This window comes from Microcaecilia unicolor, chromosome 10 (genome assembly GCF_901765095.1).
Source record: "Microcaecilia unicolor chromosome 10, aMicUni1.1, whole genome shotgun sequence".
NCBI classification, from domain to species: Eukaryota; Metazoa; Chordata; class Amphibia; order Gymnophiona; family Siphonopidae; genus Microcaecilia; species Microcaecilia unicolor.
The window spans coordinates 220,434,181-220,456,156 of NC_044040.1; the positions used below are offsets into that span (position 1 = coordinate 220,434,181).

The window sequence follows — 21,976 nt, forward strand, 5'->3', positions numbered from 1 at the left end:
ATTTCCCATGCAAGTGTGTAATAAAATTGAATTCAGTAAAGTATGTATTTTTTGAGGCAAAGCAACTAAATACTTTTATAGAGGCTAAACTGAGAGATTCTTCATCTCCATTTCCAATAACTGTAACAACTTCAACTCCATGATTGATTTAAATTCCCGATTGCTCTCACCAGCCACTTTATTCTTAATTAGAAATTGCTTTTCTGATTTTTTTTTTTTTATTATTTCCTTAAGTTAGTAGGGGCTCCCTTTCTATTGTGGACTAAAGATGATAATTTAGTTTATTGTATTTGCCTGTATTGTTTTTCTTGTATAACTGGAAAAGGAACTATTATAACCATCTTTTCTATTCAAGATGTATACTTGATGTCAAAATTAAAATCTTATAAATAAAAAAAAAAAAAAAAAAAAGAAGTTGGAATGGGTGGAAGAGTGTTAACATTGTTTACATCTTTCCTAAATGGCCATGTACAGTAGGTTTGCTCAGTTAACTTTACATCTAACTGTTGTTGCATAGAGTTTGGCACAATCATCAACGTTATTTAATATATACAATGGTACTGTCTGTAAATTGCTACATTCATTAGGAATTCTTTTTCATTTGCATGCTGATGACATGCTGTTGATTGGTCCGTTCCCCATCTCATGCAGTTCTCAATGTTCCAGCTTAGTTGATAACTTTGCAAGTGTACTCAATTGATTTGCAGCCAATGGATTAGCTATTAATAGAAAGACAACAAAAGCTTTGCTGGTTTATGGTGATTCACACTAAAGAGCTTATTTCATACCAAAGATCTTGGATCTGTTCTTGTTAGTGATAAGTTTCCATATTTGGGGATGGTGTTTGATTCTCAGTTGACTTTTTTCCCAAAGATTAATAAACTTCTTTGAGGGGTATTTTTTGGGTTGTTAGTTGTGTTCTTTTTGGGAGTCTGGGAATTTTTGAGTCATGGTATAGCTATTGGTTATTTCATGATTTGATTACTGAAATACATCTCATAGAGGGGCATAATCGAACGGGGCGCCCAAGTTTTCCTGAGGATATCCTCGCAGGACATCCCCGTGAAGGGGCGGGGAAATCCGTATTATCGAAACAAGATGGGCGGCCATCTTTCGTTTCAATAATACGGTCGGGGACGCCCAAATCTCCACATTTAGGTCGACCTTAGAGATGGTCGCTTTCGATTATGCTGATTTGGGCAACCCTGAGAGAAGGACGCCCATCTCCCGATTATTGTCGGAAGATGGGCGCCCTTCTTTTTCGAAAATAAGCCTGATATTGGATTACTGAACTTACAGTAGGCTCAAAATGCAGCTGCCCATAAGATTGGCAGACTGTGGCTTATGGATCCTATTTCCCTAATTTTGAGACAGTTTAAGAACATAAGAATTGCCATACTGAGGAGAATATTCAGCCAGCGGTGGTGAGCATTTGTTTTTAGTTGCCACCAGCCATGTTCGGGCACCAGCATTGAACATCCAGCTGTAAGTGGTAGCCACCTAGTTCTTAGGCAGTTAAGAATGATACTCAGTACTCAACTGCCTAAGCGACACCACATAAAGATAGGGCTGAGTTTATTGCTGTCCAATTTGGCTGCTTAACTTAGGCAGTTAAATGCTGATTATTGTCACTTAATCGCATATGTGCCAACTCTACCCCGAGACCACCCACAGAATAGCCAATTTGCAGATTAGCAGTCTGTGGTGAAATTCTGCAGCTTTAACCAGTTAAGTGCCCCTCACTATCAGCAGATAGCCCCACACAGGCGAGTTCAGCAGCCAGGAGCCCCTCCTGGCCACTTAAATCAATTTTAATATCAACCCCACTGAGTAAGACTATCAGGCTTATTTTCGAAAAAGAAGGACACCCATCTTTCAACACAAATCAGAAGATGGACGTCCTTCTCACAGGGTCATCCAAATCAAAAAGCCGATTTTGGACGTCCCCAACTGCTTTCCGTTGCAAGGACGACCAAAGTTCATGGGGCCGTGTCAGAGGTGTAGCGAAAGCAGGACTTGAGTGTGCCTAACACTTGGATGTCCTCGACCCATAATCAAAAGAAAAAATGATGGCTTGCATTTGGTCGTTTCTGAGATGGACGTCCTTGGTGTCCATTATCGCCAAAAATCAGAAACGACCAAGTCTAGGGACGACCAAATTTAGGGATGACCAAATTTAAGGATTTTGGACGTCCCTGACCGTATTATCGAAACAAAAGATGGATGTCCATCTTGTTTTGATAATATGGGTTTCCCCGCCCCTGAATCGGGACGTTCTGTGAGGACATCCAAATCAAAACAAGGACGTCCCTTTCGATTATGCCCCTCTAAAGGTCCATCAAGCCCAGTATCCTGGCAGAATCCCCAAAAGTAGATAGTTTTCCTGCTCCTTACACCCAGGAATAAGCAGTGACTTTCCACAGACCTGCCTGGACTTATCCTCCAGAAATTATTTTTAAACAGTTGGGACACTTAATAGTTCATGCTGGGAAGAAGAAAGCAATTGTGACAATTGATAACTTTGTAGAACATCACTCAGTTCAGAAGATGACATCTTATGAACAAACTTAAACACCATATATAAGCATTTCATTTTTCAATACTATTATCTGTCGAGAATGTAAAGATCGTTCAGAATATAAATATTGTAAATTAAATATACAGGGGGTAGCATTCAGCCCATGGTTGTAAGTGGTTTGCAGGCTGCTCACAGTCATGGGCTAAACTAAACCCCGTATTCAATGCTGGGAGGAAATATTTTTTTCACTCAAATAATAGTTAAGCTCTTCAACTTGCTGCTGGAAGATGTGGTAACAGCAGTTAGCATATCTAGGTTTAAAAAAGGTTTGGACAAGTTCCTGGAGGAAAAGGCCATAGTCTGCTATTGAGAAAGACATGGGGAAGCCACTGCTTGCCCTGGGATTGGTAGCATGGAATGTTGCTACTCTTTAGGATTGCAGAATCTTACTATTCTGTGGGATTCTGTATGGAATGTTGCTACTCTTTGGGATTCCGGAATCTTGCTGTTCTTTGGGATTCTGCATGAAATGTTCCTACTAATTGGGTTTCTGCAAGGTACTTCCTCTCCTCTCCCTCTCTAAGTCCTCCCAATTATTTATTTATTTATTTTATTGCATTTGTATCCCACATTTTCCCACCTATTTGCGGGCTCAGTGTGGCTTACAATAAGATATGAGTAGTAGAAATACATTTGTTACAACTAGGTTATGGATTACATTGAACAAGGTTGTGCGAGACATTCGAATATCATTGGGAATATAACAATGGGACATCAACATAGAAACATTGGAAGGAGACAATGGGAAAAAAGGGCATTGTTAGACACCAAGACATATGGTGTAAATAGTTCCGTGAATAAATGTATGATTGACTGGATAACGGGATGAGGGATAAGAAGTGGATGTGCATTGCATTGGTGAACAGTGAGTGTGGTCTCTATGTGTTTTGGCTCTTTCCGTAAGTTTGTTCAAACAGGTGAGTCTTCAGTAGTTTACGGAAGGAGGTTTGTTCGTTAATCATTCGTAGGTTGCGCGGTAGTGTATTCCAAGACTGCGTGCTCTTGTAGGAAAAGGTTGACGCGTGTAGCGTCTTGTATTTCAGGCCCTTGCAAGTTGGGTAGTAAAGGTTGAGGTGAGTTCGGGATGATCTTTTAGCGTTTCTGAGTGGTAGGTCTATTAAATCAGACATGTACGCTGGGGCTTCGCTGTAAATGATCTTATGGACTAATGTGCAGACTTTAAAAGTAACGCGGTCCTTGAGTTACCTACTATACATGTACCTCATTCTACCACAATATCACTTTGTATTCATTCATACCATGTATTTATTCAGAACGGAATTGGCTAACGCCGGTAAAATGTAAGCCACATTGAGCCTGCAAAAAGGTGGGAAAATGTGGGATACAAATGTAACAAATAATAATAATAATGATAGTACTTGTGACTTGTATTGACCACTTTTGGAAGCAGGATACTGGGCTAGATGGATGATTAGTCTGACCCAGTATGGCTATTCTGATTTTCCTTTGGTAAAACCATGTTGCCTCAGATCTTGTAAGCCATTGAATTCCAGGAATTTTACTATTCCCTCCTTCAGCAGCACCACCATTATTTTTCCAACCATCAAAGTAAGGCTTACTGGCCTTAGTTTCCCACTTTTTCTCTGTCACCATTTTTGTGGAGACTGATTCTATCCACTTTTCTCCAAACCCATGGAATCTCCCCTGTCTCCATTGATCTACTATACAAATCTTTACAAGGGCTGACCAGAACCTCTTTGAGCTCCTTCAGTATTCTTGGGTGTATTTCATCCAGCCCCAGAGGTTTGTCCAATTTCAGTTATTCCATCTGTTCATAAACATTTTCTGCAAAGCAAAGGGGGTTCACAATATCCACAAAATTCAACAGCACACAAGAAAGTGGGAAAGAAACCAACTTCAAGAGCTCAGTCCAAACTGAGGGTAAGATGCTCCAATAAGCAATTTTATTTGGACCCTACACAGTCCGTGTTTCGGCTTTTAAAAAAAGCCTTCATCAGGGGTCGATCAGTTGAATTTGTTGGTGTAAGACAGTATTCTTCGTTTGCATTTAGAGAGATCGATTCATATGCTCCACTGTCAATCAGTATACAACTGCGCACTCACTGATCGACCCCTGATGAAGGCTTTTTTAAAAACCGAAACACGGACAGTGTAGGGTCCAAATAAAATTGCTTATTGGAGCATCTTACCCTGAGTTTGGACTGATCTCTTGAAGTTGGTTTCTTTTCCACTTTCTTGTGTGCCATAAACATTTACTTCCATGAACAGTTCAATATCTGCTTCACTCCCACATATGTCTTTGTCAGCGGATAAGAGATTCATCCCCAGAAGTATTTGTTTAGTATGTCCGTCTTTTCCTCCACTCTCCTCATAATGGTTCATAGAATCTTTCAGTTCTACAATTCTAGTTCTAGTCTTCCTCCTTTCCCCAATATACCTGAAAAAGTCTTGTCACCTCTCTGTATGTCTCTAGTCTTTTTTTCTTCCACTGGCACTTTTATCAGTGGTATTTCTCTTTTCAGTTCTTTGAGTTTTATGTAGTATTCTTTTTCTACGTCCTTCTTTCATAAATGCAGACTGTTTTGCCTTTATTCCTTCAGACACTCGTTTAGTGATTCATATAGGTTTCCTATTTTGCTTGCTTTTATTTACTTCCCTTATATAAAGGTCTGTTTCCTTTTTTAAGTGCTCCTTCCAGCTTGGACCACTGATTTTCCACTTCTCTTATATCCTCCCACCCTGCTAAGTCTTTCCTTCATTTTACTAAAGTCATCATGTTTAAATCCTAATAAAATGTTTGAAATCCAGGACTTTTGAGTTTTGTGTGTCTAAACCGACCTTAATCATGCAACCGAGTACCCTCAATGACCTTAATGAACAAACAATACCACTTCTAATTTAAAATTGACTACTATGCAACCACACAATGCCGATTAACCCCACTGCCAAACACTATTACTCTCACCCTAATGTCGCTACCTGAGCAACAACATAATGCTGACACCTACACAAGATCACAATGTATTCTTCTACCATATATGTACGCACTTGATTGTAAAACCATGTGTAAATCTGTAGTCCGGAAATGGCAATCGCCATTACGGCAAATGTAAGCCACATTGAGCCTGCAAATAGGTGGGAAAATGTGGGATACAAATGCTACAAATAATAATAATAAACACCCCTTTAGTTCCTATATCGAACCATATTGTGTAATGATCACTACTGCCCAGGGGGCACCCACCCAGACATTAGGCATGTTTCCCCATTTGTGAGCACGAGATCCAGCGTTGCCTCTTCTGGTGAATTCTGTTACCATTTGCCTGAGAAGAGCAATTTGAAAGGCATTCATTTTATTTCAATTTATAATCCACTTTTGTCCAAAGCGGAATACAAAATAACATACATAATAAAACATGTTCCACACAAACTCAGACTACATACAACAATAAAAACAAGGCAAAAGACAATCAATCAAACAGTGATTCTGCAGTCTCTGAAATCATAATTCAAAACCACAATCTCTCTACTTCTTTCCAATTCTGCAGATGGAACATTCTAATCTGCATCCTTTCCAAAGTGACTCCTAAGATTTTTAGATTGCCAGTTATTGGAAGGGATGTACCCATGATGGTGATGTTTGAGAAGAGATCTGTGTTGTGTGGTGATGTGATTATCAGGCAATGTGGGGGGGGGGGGGGGGGGGGGGGGGGGGTTCTTTACTCAGTTTAAGCTTGAAAGTCACTGCCCATGATTCCATTATGTTTATACCGTCCGTTATCGCAATTTCTTGCAGATCCTTTTTAAAAGGGATGTAGATTACTACTACTACTACTACTACTTAACATTTCTAGAGCGCTACTAGGGTTACGCAGCGCTGTACAATTTAACAAAGAGAGACAGTCCCTGCTCAAAGAGCTTACAATCTAATAGACAAGTGAACAGTCAGTCCGATAGGGGAGTCAAATTGGGGCAGTCTGGATTCACTGAACGGTAAGGGTTAGGTGCCGAACGCAGCATTGAAGAGGTGGGCTTTAAGCAAAGACTTGAAGATGGGCAGGGAGGGGGCTTGGCGTAAGGGCTCAGGAAGGTTGTTCCAAGCATAGGGTGAGGCGAGGCAGAATGAGCGGAGCCTGGAGTTGGCAGTGGTGGAGAAGGGTACTGAGAGGAGGGATTTATCCTGTGAACAGAGGTTACGGGCGGGAACGTAAGGGGAGATGAGGGTAGAAAGATAGTGAGGGGCTGCAGACTGAGTGCATTTGTAGGTAAGAAGGAGAAGCTTGAATTGAGAGGGGCCATCATCAATAGCGTTGGTGGGAGTGGCAAGCCCTGGGAGACCCTGCATTCCACTTTCATTGGAGGGGAGAGAGAGACATTTGCCTTTACTTGATAGGATCTGCTGGTCAAGAAGCGTAGGAACCAGTCAAGGACTTTCCCCCCCAATACCAATTTTATCAAGCACTCTTTTAAGGATTTGGTGGTCGACCATGAGGGGCATAATCAAACAGGGATGACCATCTCTAAGGGCGTCCATCTCTAAGGACGTTCCTGCGAAGGGGCGGGGAAACCCATATTATCGAAACAAGATGGACGTCCATCTTTCGTTTCGATAATACGGTCGGGGACGTCCAAATCTCAACATTTAGGTCGACCTTAGAGATGGTCGACCTAAATATTGAGATGGTCGACCTTAGAGATGGTCGTCCCCGGTTTTCGGCGATAATGGAAACCAAGGACGCCCATCTCAAAAACGACCAAATCCAAGCCCTTTGGTCAGGGGAAGAGCCAGCATTCGTAGTGCACTGGTCCTCCTCACATGCCAGGACACCAACTGGGCACCCTAGGGGGTACTACAGTAGACTTCACAAATTGCTCCCAGGTGCATAGCTCCCTTAACTTGAGTGCTGAGCCCCCCAACCCCCCTCTAAAACCCACTCCCCACAACTGTACACCACTACCATAGCCCTTAGGGATGAAGGGGGGCACCTACATGTGGGTACAGTGGGTTTCGGGTGGGTTTTGGAGGGCTCACATTTACCACCACGTGTAACAACAGGTGGTGGGGGGGGGGGATGGGCCTGGGTCCACCTGCCTGAAGTGCACTGCACCCACTAAAAACTGCTCCAGGATCCTGCATACTGCTGTGATGGAGCTGGGTATGACATTTAAGGCTGGCATAGAGGCTGGAAAAAATGTTTTAAAAAATTTTTTTTAGGGTGGGAGGGAGTTGGTGACCACTGGGGGAGTAAGGGGAGGTCATCCCTAATTCCCTCCAGTGGTCATCTTGTCAGTTTGGACATCTTTTCGGGGTCATGAAAAAAAAGGGACCAGGTAAAGTCGACCAAATGCTTGTGAGGGACGCCCTTCTTTTTTCCATTAACGGCCCAGGACGCCCATCTCTTACCCACGCCCCTGTCCCACCTTCGGTACACTGCCAACATGCCCCCATGAACTTTGGTCGTCCCCGCGATGGAAAGCAGTTGAGGACGCAAAAAATCAGCTTTCGATTATGCCGATTTGGACGACCTCGGGAGAAGGACGCCCATCTCCTGATTTGTGTCGGAAGATGGGCGTCCTTCCCTTTCAAAAATAAGCTAGCATGTCAAAAGCGCTTGACATGTCAAACTGTAGTAGATGGATGTTTTTTCCATTAGTAATTTCCCTTTTGAGGTTAGCTAAAAGAGTAATTAGTACTCTTTCGGTGCTGTATTGAGGTCTGAAGCCTGACTGCGATTTGTGTAGTATGGAGTGTTTTTCAATGTAATCAGTTAGTTGGTTGACTACTATCCTGCTTATAATCGAACGAGAAAAACGCCCAAGTTCTGACCTAAATCGGGAGATGGACGTTTATCTCACAAAAACGAATAACGCGGTATAATCGAAAGCCGAACTTGGACGTTTGCAACTGCACTCCATCGTGGAAGCGTACAAAGTTGACGGGGGCATGTCGGAGGCGTGGTGAAGGCGGGACTGGGGCATGGTTATCACCCGAACAGAGATGGGCGCCTTTCGCCGATAATGGAAAAAAAGTATGCATTTTAGCTAGAATTTAGTGCACTTTTCCTGGACCCTGTTTTTTCACGAATAAGGCCCCAAAAGGTGCCCTAAATGACCAGATTACCACCAGAGGGAATCGGGGATGACCTCCCCTGACTCCCCCAGTGGTCACTAACCCCCTCCCACCACAAAAAATGATGTTTCACAACTTTTTATTTTCACCCTCAAATGTCATACCCACCTCCCTGGCAGCAGTATGCAGGTCCCTGGAGCAGTTGTTAGGGGGTGCAGTGGACTTCAGGCAGGTGGACCCAGGCCCATCCCCCCCTACCTGTTACAATTGTGCTGCTTAATGCTTAGTCGTCCAACCCCCCCCCAAACCCACTGTACCCACATGTAGGTGCCCCCTTCACCCCTTAGGGCTATAGTAATGGTGTAGACTTGTGGGCAGTGGGTTTTGAGGGGGATTTGGGAGGCTCAACACACAAGGGAAGGGTGCTATGCACCTGGGAGCTCTTTTACCTTTTTTTTTGTTTTTGTAAAAGTGCCCCCTAGGGTGCCCGGTTGGTGTCCTGGCATGTGAGGGGGACCAGTGCACTACGAATCCTGGCCCCTCCCACGAACAAATGCCTTGGATTTATTCGTTTTTGAGCTGGGCGCTTTCATTTTCCATTATCGCTGAAAAACAAAAACGCCCAGCTCACAAATTGTCGAATAAAACATGGACGTCTATTTTTTTCGAAAATACGGTTCGGTCCGCCCCTTCACGGACCCGTTCTCGGAGATAAACACCCATGGAGATAGACGTTTTTGATCGATTATGCCCCTCTTTGCCTTCCATTATTTTTGTTGTTAAAGGGGTGGATGCCACTGGTCTGTAATTTGAGGTATTCTTGATGGGGGTTTTTTTTTGGTGTCCTTCAGGATGGATGTGAGCAGTACGTTACCTTTCTCCTGTGGGAAATGGCCTTCCTTAAACATGTAGTTCATATGGGAGGTGAGTTGGTCTATGAAGCAGTCCGGTGCCACTTTTGGTAGGTGATTGGGACAGGTGTCTAGCATGCACTGGGCAGAATAGAATTTTCTTAATGTTGTGCTACTGTCTCATATGTGGGTTATGAGTAAACGTTCCATATCCTGTCTGCTGGGATTTCTTCTGGGGGGGTGATCGAGTTCATTTATGAGGGTTTCTAGAATTGTGTCATTCTGTGTTAGGCTCTTCATGAGGTTGCAGATCTTTTCTTCAAAATATCTGGCTAGCTCATTTACTGATGGGGGCTCAACATTTGCTGATGTCACTGGCTTGGTGTTTATTAAATTATTTATAAGTTTATACGTTTCTTTGTAATCTGAGCCTATTTGTCCTTTGTAATATTTTATTTTGGCTTGTCTAATTTTGGTTTTGTACCTGTTTCATGTTTCCCTCCAATCATTTTTGTTTGTATCATTCTTATTTTTTGTCCATGCTTGTTGAAGTCTTCAGCAGTTGGTTTTAGCTGTTTTTAGTTCTTCATCATAGTATGGTACTGCTTTTTGCCTTTGTCCCGATTTTGTGCGCCTTTGTTAACGATTTTATTTAACATTTTTATGAGTTCTTAACATTCTCATTATTTTATGCTGCTTCTTATGCAGATGGTATTTTTATTTTGGTACCACTGCTAAATGGTACTACAGATATAGATGATAATTTAATTTCAGAATGTATTTCTAAGACACTGGGCATCAATGAACTTGTTAAAGCTTAATACTGCTCAGACTAAATTGCTTCTACTTTGATACATCGTTAAGCAGAGGACCACAAAATCTGGTTCTCAACATTGGGGAATCTCTCTCCCTTTTATACATCTTCTAGATTGCTAGACTTTATTCTAGATATACAATTATCCTTGACACATCAAGTTGCTAATCTGTTCAAAAGAGTCTTTGCAAAATTACGACAGCTTAGAGAGATAAGATCCTCTTTTCATTTGACCTGCTGTTTTCCTCCCTCCCCCCCCCCCCCCCCCTCATCTACCTTATTCTCTGTTTTGTACTGGACTTATTATGTTGTTCTTTCATCTAATGTTGTAAGCCTTAGTGGGATTATGTGGGATATAAATGTTCACAATAAATAAATAAATACAATTTAGATTGTTGGTCCGGGCCATAGTAATACTTCAGCTAGATTATTGCACTTCTCTGTATGCTGCAATTAATCAGCTTCTTCTAAAAAGACTTCAGTTATTGTAGAACTGCGCTGTGAGGATGATCTTTAGCTTTAAGAAATATGAACATGTGACACCTTTGCTTAGAGATCTTCACTGGCTGCCTGTCTCTGCAAGGGTTGAATTTAAGATGGTTTGTTTAATTTATAAGATCTTCTATGGTTCTAGTCCATCAGACCACATTAATCTGATCCACTATCCTTCTGTAGATCGACCTACTCATAGTCCTTATTCTTTAAACCTAGCTCTACCTTCAGCGAACAAAATTCAATATAAACACATTCAAAACATAGTAACATAGTAGATGACGGCAGAAAAAGACCTGCACGGTCCATCCAGTCTGCCCAACAAGATAACTCATATTTGCTGCTTTTTGTGTATACCCTACTTTGATTTGTACCTGTGCTCTTCAGGGCACAGACCGTATAAGTCTGCCCAGCACTATCCCCGCCTCCCAACCACCTGCCCCTCCTCCCAACCACCGGCTCTGGCACAGACCGTACAAGTCTGTCCAGCACAATCCCCGCCTCCCAACCACCTGCCCCTCCTCCCAACCACCGGCTCTGGCACAGACCGTATAAGTCTGCCCAGCACTATCCCCGCCTCCCAACCACCAGCCCCACCTCCCAACCACCAGCTCTGGCACAGACCGTATAAGTCTGCCCAGCACTATCCTCACCTCCAAACCACCAGCCCTGCCTGCCAACCACCAGCTCTGGCACAGACCGTACAAGTCTGTCCAGCACTATCCCCGCCTCCCAACCACCAGTCCCGCTGCCCACCACCGGCTCTGGACTAAAAGCATGGACTAATGGGACAAAGTCAACATGGATTTAGAGAAGGGAAGTCTTGCCTCACCAATCTGCTGCATTTCTTTGAAGGGATAAACAAACATGTGGACAAAGGTGAGCCGGTTGATATTGTGTATCTGGATTTTCAGAAGGTGTTTGATAAAGTCCCTCATGAAAGACTACAGAGGAAATCAGAGGGATATGGGATCGGAGGTAGTGTCTTACTGTGGATTAAAAACTGGTTGAAAGATAGGAAACAGAGTAGGGTTAAAAGGTCAATATTCACAATGGAGAAGGGTAGTTAGTGGGGTCCCTCAGGGATCTGTGCTGGGCAGTGGCGTAGCAAGGGGGGGCGGTGGGGCGGTCCGCCCCGGGTGTCAGCTCAAGGGGGGGTGCTCCCTGCCAACTCTCCCCCCGGGTGCAGCACGATGACACCCCCCCCCCTCGGTGCATCAACACCCCCAGACCCAGTGCCTACCCTCAGCTCCGTCCAACCAGCTCCCGCACCCTACCTTTAAAGAAATCTCGGAAGCCATGGCGAGGCGCAGCGCCTCGCGCCTGCATGTAAAAGAAGTGTGGATCGTCTCATCGGGCCTTCCCTCACTTTGTCTGTCCTGCCCTCCGCTGACGCAACTTCCTATTTCTGCAAGGGTGGGACAGACAGAGTGAGGGAAGGCCCGATGAGACGATCCACACTTCTTTTACATGCAGGTGCGAGGCGCTGTGCGTCACCTCACCACGGCTTCTGAAATTTCTTTAAAGGTAGGGTGCGGGAGCTGGTTGGACGGAGTTGAGGAGGGTAGGCACTGGGTTGGAGGGGGGGTGTTGATGTGCCGAGGGGGGGATGTCATCGTGCTGCACCCGGGGGGGGGGGGTGCAACGGCGAACCACCCCGGGTGGCAGCCCCCCTTGCTACGCCACTGGTGCTGGGACCTCTGCTTTTTAACATATTCATAAATGACCTAGAGATGGGAGTAACTAGTGAGGTAATCAAATTTGCTGATGACACAAAGTTATTCAAAGCCGTCAAATCGCAGGAAGATTGTGAGAAATTACAAGAGGACCTTACGAGATTGGGAGACTGGGTGTCTAAATGGCAGATGACATTTAATGTGAACAAGTGCAAAGTGATGCATGTGGGAAAGAGGAACCCAAATTATAGCTACGTCATGCAGGGTTCAGTGTTAGGAGTCACGGACCAAGAAAGGGATCTAGGTGTCATTGTTGATGATACATTGAAACCTTCTGCTCAATGTGCTACTGCGGCTAGGAAAGCAAATAGAATGTTGGGTATTATTAGTAAAAGGATGGAAAACAACGAGGATATTATTCTGCTATTGTATCGCTCCATGGTGCGACCGCACCTCAAGTATTGTGTGCAATTCTGGTCGCCGCATCTCAAAAAAGATATAGTGGAATTAGAAAAGGTGCAGAGAAGGGCAACAAAGATGATACAGGGGATGGGACGCCTTCCTTATGAGGAAAGGCTGAAGAGGCTGGGGCTCTTCAGCTTGGAGAAAAGGCGGCTGAGGGGAGATATGATAGAGGTCTATAAGATAATGAATGGAATGGAAAGGGTCAATGTGGAGCATCTGTTTACGCTTTCCAAAAATACTAGGACAAGGGGGCATGCGATGAAGCTGCAGTGTAGTAAATTTAGAATGAATTGGAGGAAATGTTTCTTCACTCAACGCGTAGTTAGACTCTGGAATTCGTTGCCGAAAAAAGTGGTTAAGGTGGTTGACTTAGCAGAATTTTAAAAAGGGTTGGGCGGCTTCCTGGAGGAAAAGGCCTTAGAATGTTATTGAATGGACGTGGGAAAAATCCACTATTTCTAGGGTGGGCGGGACAAATTGCTTGTTCTTTTGGTCGCTGTCAGAGACAGGGTGCTGGGCTCGATGGACCCTTGGCGATGCTTATGTACTTATGTACTTATTCCGCAGTCAAATTGTGGAACTCAATTCCTATTCAATTCCGGGCAATTTCAGACTATCAGTTTAGGAAGACTTTAAAAACTTTTTTATTTCAGAAATATTTTGAAGTGTGAATGATATTGTAGCAAAGTGATTACATGTTGTAACCTGCTTTGATTCTTTGAGTGAAATTAGTGGGATAGAAAAAACGGAATAAAATAGTCTCTGACTTATGTAAGGACGGGCAGTACCAATGCAGCTACTCCAAGAAGGGGCTCTGGAGGCTGTCTGGAGTGTAAGGAGTCCTGCTTCACTGTGGGGGGTGTGGAGTGCAAGGAGACCTGTTACATGGGGGCTCTGGATAGTGTGTGGAGTGTAAGGAGACCTGCTATATTGGACTTCTGTTTGGAATATATCTGCTGTACTGGCACTCTGGAGGGTATGTGAAGTGTAAGAAGACCCGTTATATAGGGGTTCTGGTTCTAGAGGGTATGTGGAGTGTAAGGAGATCTGCTGACTGGCTCTGGAGGGTGTATGGTCTGTAAAGAGATCTGCTTTACCGAGACTCCAGAGGATGGAAATTATAAACTGATGTTAAGCACAGCGTGTGGCCCTTTTTAGTCATGCTCTTCTACGTTTCTGCCGAAGTGGATAAGCTAGCTGTCTTCAGGAAACTTAGCATCCTACATGTTTATATATCACTTTAAAAATAACAATCATTTCTGAGAACTCAGAGTTCAGCTGCCATCTCCCCTCCCCGCTTCATGCGCTTTCTTCTGCTGGAAGCTGGGAGGAAGGTTTTGGCAGTCATATGTTCAGTAAGGTTATAAGGGCAAGCAATTATTTTTCTCCTAATGCCCCTTGGCTAGTGGGTCAGGAACATCAGAACAGGAAGCTGTAGCTTTCCCTTCTGGCAGCCTCTGATATCTCCATCTGTCTCATTCCTTCTCATTCCTCTAAGCAGGTCACTTGGATTTCTCTCTCGCTCTTCGGCAAGGCAGTTCAAATCAAGCTGTATAAATGGAAGACCGACAGTGTCCAGAAAAGCGAGAAAGGAGCTATGAAGGAACATGTCTTGTTGTACCCTGGTTATGGAGTTAAACCGTAAGTTCTGCCTCCTTTTGGCAGGAGATAAAACTATTCCTTCCTCCTCCGAGGAATGTTCGCTGCTGCCACACACAGAGTCATTGTTGCTGGTAGAAGTTCAGGAAGTCATGTTGGGTAGATTCTGTAATACATATGCTGTACTTCTGTGGTCTAATTGGTGCTTTTGATTCAAATATTTTCTCATTCTTACCTGGCATAGCAATTCCTCTGAAGGAAAAACACTAGCAACAGCTTACAAGAGCTGGTGTTTCAGATTGTGTGTTGTGACTTCTGATTCCTGTTGGTCACCCTGAGCCCTTACTTATCAGCCAGCTGAGTTTGAAACACAAAGTGCCCCGCATATCATGCTTGCATACTGGCTTAGTATGACACTGAAAGTACAGTTATACAGTGTAAACCGTGACAGAAAGTACGTGCACAGAGGTGTACATTGTTAACGCACAACACAAAGTTTATGTACACAGATATACAGTATAAACCATGAACGAAATTACATGCACAGAGGTTTACAATGTTAAAGCACGCAGGTATACGGAATTTACTTGCACAGAGCTGTCATTTAAAAAGTTCAAAATTCTCCTAAAAACATATTTTTTGTTTTTTGGCTAAAGTGGTTCAGCAGTTCAGTGGCTCTTTCTTTTTTTTTAAATTTTTGATTTGCTTTTTTATTTTGGTATTAGTATGTTTTGAGAATGTCTGAATCTTTGGTCAGTTGTTTTTTTCTATCTGAAATTTGCATTCCTTTCACCTTTTTGACAGATATTGTTTTAGTGATGGAAATTGCATAGACTTACAGTGTAATAAATGGTATAAAAAGTTTTAATTAAACATTAAGCAAACATTACAATGTTAAAAACATACCAGAAATTATAGCTATACAGTGTAAACAATGCAATACAATATATACACTTGTACCCCGCAAAGTCCATTAGAGTTCCATGTGGTTTACAATCCTCAAGAAGCCGGGCAGACACCAGGAAAATACAAAATTTAAAAAAGACCATAGTAAAAGTTGCAAGTAATAACTAAATTATACAGTATTACAACAGCTTGTAAAAGAGTTTCTAGAGATGAGTTTTCTGTGCCCTTCTAAAAGAAAAATAATGAGTAACCTGGCGAAACTTTAAGGAAGCAAATTCCATCAATGAGGGGATTGATAGGAAAACATACCATTAAAGAATTTTATGAATTACTTTCTTTGGATTTGGAAGCTGTGAGAGCAAAGGCAATCTTGCTTTTAAGGCTGAATTTCTATATGATAGCAATTCCTGGCACAGCAAATGCACCACAACCTTGTCATTTTGAATGGGTTGCCTTGCATTTGCCACATGGGAATTGCAAGCGTGGTTTAGTAAAAGGGGTCTTATATGCAGGGCTGGCCCAAGGCAATATTCCGCCCGAGGTGGAGCTAACATGCCGCACCCCCCCCCCCATGCGTTTTACCTCATTACGGTGATGTTCCAAACCCAGCAGCAGCAATTCCCATATGCTGCCCTGCTGCCACCATCACCCGCGTCTTCCCTTTACTATGGCTGCCTGAGCGAAACAGGAAGTTACTTCAGGCAGCCACAGGAAATGGAAGAGGCGGGTGCCGGCAGCGGCAGGGCAGCGAATGGGAATCACTGCCAGGTTTGGAACATCACTGTGATGAGTTAAAACGCTGTGAAGCTGCCCCTTGAGATGCTGCTCCTGAAGAGTGCCACCTGAGACCCCGCCTCAGGTAGCCTAATGTTCGGGCCGCCCCTGGCTATATGCGCCAAATATAATGGAGAAAATCCATAAAGGATAAGAAAATGGAATGGATCCTCAGGAGCTTAGTCAAGATCGGAAGGCGGGGCTGGTGGTTGGGAGGCGGGGATAGTGCTGGGCAGACTTATACGGTCTGTGCCAGAACCGGTGGTTGGGAGGCAGGGATAGTGCTGGGCAGACTTATACGGTCTATGCCAGAGCTGGTTACGGTATTTTGTAAGCCACATTGAGCCTGCAAATAGGTGGGAAAATGTGTGATATAAATGTAACAAATAAATAAATTATTGAACCTTTAAAAGGGACATGAGACTACCTGAGCTAGTCACAGAGCTGCACACGAGCTGCTATCCATCTGCTGGAGATAGAGAATCCTGCCTGGGCTATGCTGCACACTCTCTTATAAGACACAGCTCATTAATGCTCTCTATCTCCACCTTCTGGCAGATGGGCATTAGTCTGGACCAGGAGGTTAGATTGAGAACAGGAGACGGCATGAGGCTATCTAGTCCGTTATGTGGGCTGAAGCCAGTAGGCGGAGCTTGCTGGCATTTTAGTTCACTTGAAACAATAGCAAACACTATTGAAAACAATAGCAAAAGAATATTAGAAATAACAGACTGCCTATGCATGGTCTATCTGAAAAAAGTCTAAAGCTGGTCCAGTTGGATAGGCAGTGCCTTAAAAGGTGGAGGATAAAGGATTTTTTTAAACTTATTTGACAGCTTTTTAATGTATTTGAAAGCTTCCCATATCTAGATACATATCATGAAATAAAATTGAATGTTACTAAAACAGCTTGTAGGTGGTAGAAACAGTGGTAATAAACTGTATATTGTCTGCTCATTTTTCTACACTGTTCTAAGGAATACAGTAATACATGACCAGATTTCAGTGGGGATATCCTGTTTCCTGATAGATTCATCTTAACTGTTGTTGTAATCTGCCTTGGGAAGCCTGGTGTTATAAAGATGGAGTATATTGAAATTAAATGGAAGTGTTGGGGCACATGGAATCACATCTTCACTTCATCTCATTTGTAGAAGTTTACATTTTAGATACACCAATGGTTTATTCTGTTTTGAGCATATTTCAGGGACAAATTGTTTTTTAAGTCACAATAATAAAAAAATATTTTGTTTCATGCAAAATATTGTTTAAACATAACTAATGGAGTGGAGGAGTGGCCTAGTGGTTAGGGTGGTGGACTTTGGTCCTGGGGAACTGAGGAACCGAGTTTGATTCCCACTTCAGGCACAGACAGCTCCTTGTGACTCTGGGCAAGTCACTTAACCCTCCATTGCCCCATGTAAGCCGCATTGAGCCTGCCATGAGTGGGAAAGCGCAGGGTACAAATGTAACAAAAATAAAATAGATACTATTGGAGATTCTACATGGAACGTTGCTACTATTGGAGATTCTACATGGAATGTTGCTACTATTGGAGATTCTACATGGAACGTTGCTACTATTGGAGATTCTACATGGAATGTTGCTATTCCACTAGCAACATTCCATGTAGAAGGCTGCGCAGGCTTCTGTTTCTGTGAGTCTGACATCCTGCACGTACGTGCAGGATGTCAGACTCACAGAAGCAGAAGCCTGCGCGGCCACATTGGTGATCTGCAAGGGCCGACTTTTACATGGAATGTTGCTACTATTGAGATTCTGTTGCTACTATTGGAGATTCTACACGGAATGTTGCTATTCCACTAGCAACATTCCATGTAGAAGGCTGTGCAGGCTTCTGTTTCTGTGAGTCTGACGTCCTGCACGTATGTGCAGGACGTCAGACTCACAGAAGCAGAAGCCTGTGCGGCCACATTGGTGATCTGCAAGGGCCGACTTTTACATGGAATGTTGCTACTATTGAGATTCTGTTGCTACTATTGGAGATTCAACATGGAATGTTGCTACTATTGGAGATTCTACACGGAATGTTGCTATTCCACTAGCAACATTCCATGTAGAAGGCTGCGCAGGCTTCTGTTTCTGTGAGTCTGACGTCCTGCACGTATGTGCAGGACGTCAGACTCACAGAAGCAGAAGCCTGCGCGGCTACATTGGTGATCTGCAAGGGCCGACTTCTACATGGAATGTTGCTAGTGGAATAGCAACATTCCATGTAGAATCTCAAATAGTAGCAACAGTGGAGGAGTGGCCTAGTGGTTAGGGTGGTGGACTTTGGTCCTGGGGAACTGAGGAACTGAGTTAATTCCCACTTCAGGCACAGGCAGCTCCTTGTGACTCTGGGCAAGTCACTTAACCCTCCATTGCCCCATGTAAGCCGCATTGAGCCTGCCATGAGTGGGAAAGCGCAGGGTACAAATGTAACAATAACAACAAAAAAATGGGCTATACTCCTCTAATACAGTCCATTGGTTTTCTTATATTTTGTTCTTAAGATGACTTATACTGTGACAAAACTGAAAACTCTTCTCTTCTATCTGGTTGATAATAAAAGGAGCTCATTGTGAACACTATCCACCCTAAAAGGTTGTTTTCTGGCTGTACATGAGGAATTGTGATATTGAATAAATAAGTGTATGTTTCTGTACCTAGTCATGAATCCAAAGGTTATATAATCCTTTCAAGAAAGCCAGTTAATCGTTTAACTTATTAGTGGAACATAACCACAAAGGCATAGTATGGTTGCATTTTCAATATGGTAATACTAGATCCCAGCTAAGGAACAGGTTATTTTCTGGACTAAACTTGCTTTCCTTGTGCCATTGCCATCCAGTTGGATAGGCAGTGTCTTAAAAGGTGGAGGATAAAGGATTTTTGTTTTTTAATTTGACATTTATATCCCACATTATCCCATGCAAACTTAGGTTCAATGTGGCTTACGTTTGCAAATAAAGTGAGACAGAATAATAGAATTCAGTAGCATCGTGGAATAAACTTCCTGAGCCCCTATGTCTTGCCCCATCCTTGGCCACCTTTAAATCTAGACTGAAAGCCCACCTCTTTAACATTGCTTTTGACTCGTAACCACTCGCCTCCACCTACCCTCCTCTCCTCCTTCCTGTACACATTAATTGATTTGATTTGCTTAATTTATTTTGTGTCTATTAGATTGTAAGCTCTTTGAGCAGGGACTGTCTTTCTTCTATGTTTGTGCAGCGCTGCGTACGCTTTGTAGCGCTATAGAAATGCTAAATAGTAGTAGTAGTAGAAAGTCAATGGATATGTCTGAAACATTTAACAAAGTTGAGATTAGCATATATACCCAAATAGGCATTTAAAAGTCTGTCCTTTAATGATGCCACATGTTCAGAAATCATAGCCATAAGTATAACATTATCACATGCACACAGAACAGGCATCCATATGTCAAGCACCTTTGACCTAGTAAATCACATAATACTAATGACCCCTGCTTGACAGGAATAACTGGAGCAGTAGCTGCCTTGTTCAATGGTTTTCTAAGAACTGGATCCTACCTTGTCAAGATGTCCAATGAATTTTCAGTCTTCTGGATCTCCGATTGTGGGGTCCCTCAGGATTTCCCGAGGTCACCAATATTATTCAAAGTCCTGATGGCTCCACTTGGCAAGAAACTGAAAAACAAATGGGTTTAAACCCATTTATATACACAGATGATGTCACCATCTACATACCTTTCAATAACAGCATCACAGAGATACTGGATAAGGCCAAAAAAGGACTCGACCTCATGGAAAAACTGTCAAACTGAACCAAGACAAAACCAAACTCCTGGTTTTATCGAGTCAGCACAATCCCACTACTTACCAAAACCTCATAATAGATCAACAATCTTACACAATCAAAACACAAATAAAAATATTAGGAATCATTCTCAACAAACATCTGACCCTTGAAGACCAAGTTGCTGCAATCATGTCAAAAAGTTTCAAATCACTATGGAAACTAAGAAGAATCAGAGACTATTTCCCCAGACAGTCTTATAGTACAGATGCTGATATTGTTTCAACTAGACTACTGTAATGCAGTATATGTACCGAGGCATATTTTCAAAGCACTTAGCCTTCCAAAGTTCCATAGAAACCTATGGAACTTTGGAAGGCTAAGTGCTTTGAAAATATGCCTCGTATACGTAGGCTGTAAAGAAAATCTACTACGATCGTTGCAGATCGTCGAAAACACAGCAGCGAGATTGATATTCAAAAAGTCAAAATATGCTACAGCAACCCCAAAAGCCGATAATGTTAGTGTGAGCTGTGAGAACAATTAGAGACTGTTGGTATAATGCATGAGACCAAAAATATTATAGGAAAGGATAATGGATGATATTAGGAGGTAGAAGTCAATGGTTTGTTATGAAGCAGTCTTTGGGAAGAGAGAGGTTTTTAGCCTCTTCCTGAAGCTAAAGTAGCTGTTTTCTGTTCTGATGGCAATAGGTAGAGAGCTCCATATTTTAACTCCAAGTCCAGGGAATAGAGAGTTGAAAATCTTCTGATTTCAAAATTGTCTTTTGAAATGGTGATGCTAGCATCAGTTGTTCTTTCAGACTGTTAGACTAGACCAAATGTAGCAAAGTAGTCAGCAGTTCAGAGGTGAAAACCTGTAAGATTTGAAAAACTAAACAAGCAGCTTTGAATCTGAGTCTTTCTACTATGGGAAGCCAGTGCAGTTTGTTAAGGTGAGTTGAAACACTAGTATATCTATTCAATCTGTGGTCCCGATAATTTCACCACTCCGACAAGCGAAAGTGACCTGATTTTGAGTACTGAAGCATCACACCACTAAAGATAAGTGATTGGCATTGATTGAATAGGCTTGCTACTCTAGTGCAGAAGATAGTCTTTGTAAGTCACATAATAGTTTTTGACACAACATATTAGCAGCAGCAGATTTTTTTTGGACCAAAGATTACTTTTTAACTGTGTGTACGCTGAACTCCTGATTTTGTGGTCCGGTTCTGTCACGGTCTCAGGCTCAAAACAAACAGTCACGGACTCTGGAACAACGTGAACCCTTGGCCTACTGTCGTCGAGCGGCAGCAAGAGGCAAACCCCCCAACCAGGACTGGACTAACAAGCGAGGATGGAGCTGGATTCTGGAACGGACTTGGCTTGGCTGGAACTGGATTCTGGAACGGACTTGACTTGGCTGGAACTGGATGCTGGAACGGACTTGGCTTGGCAGGCAGTGTTGGAACAGACAGGACTGAAACTGAAGCTGTAGGCAGATAATGCTAGAACAACAGGATTCAGGATACTCAAGCAGGATTCAGGATTCTCAAACAGGCTTGGCTGGAAAAAGATTCAGGATGTTCAAGCAGGATTCAGAATTCTCAAATGAACAGGATTCAGGATTCTCACACAAGCTTGGCTGGAACAGGATTCAGGATTCTCACACAAGCTTGGCTTGAACAGGATTCAGGATTCTCAAACAATCTTGGCTGGAACAGGATTCAGGATTCTCAAACAAACAGGATTCAGGATTCTCACACAAGTTTGGCTGGAATAGGATTCAGGATTCTCAAACAAACAGGATTCAGGATTCTCAAACTGGGCGGACACAAGGAGGGTCAGAACTAAAGCTGAAGGCTTGCAGAGCAGACACAAGCAGAATGGGAACTGAAGCTAAAGACAAACAGGGCAGACACAAAGCTGACCCACACAAACAACAGAACTAAAGCTGAAGCTGAAGGTAGAGGGGACTAGAGCA

At 43.0% G+C, this 21,976-nt stretch overlaps 1 protein-coding gene across 4 annotated transcripts in view; it reads left to right on the top strand.

Moving 5' to 3' along the window:
* The window catches only part of LOC115478604 (erythropoietin-like), a 117,399-nt gene that overhangs the window by 15,586 nt on the left and 79,837 nt on the right, over nt 1–21,976 (top strand). For 3 of the 4 annotated variants that reach the window (XM_030216085.1, XM_030216086.1, XM_030216083.1), the window contains exon 2: nt 14,430–14,569. In XM_030216085.1, the coding sequence (XP_030071945.1) occupies nt 14,536–14,569 (34 nt within the window). In that variant the 5' untranslated portion in view covers nt 14,430–14,535. Of the gene's footprint in view, nt 1–14,426; nt 14,570–21,976 lie in introns of all 4 variants that reach the window. The other variant, XM_030216084.1, reaches the window with a different exon arrangement.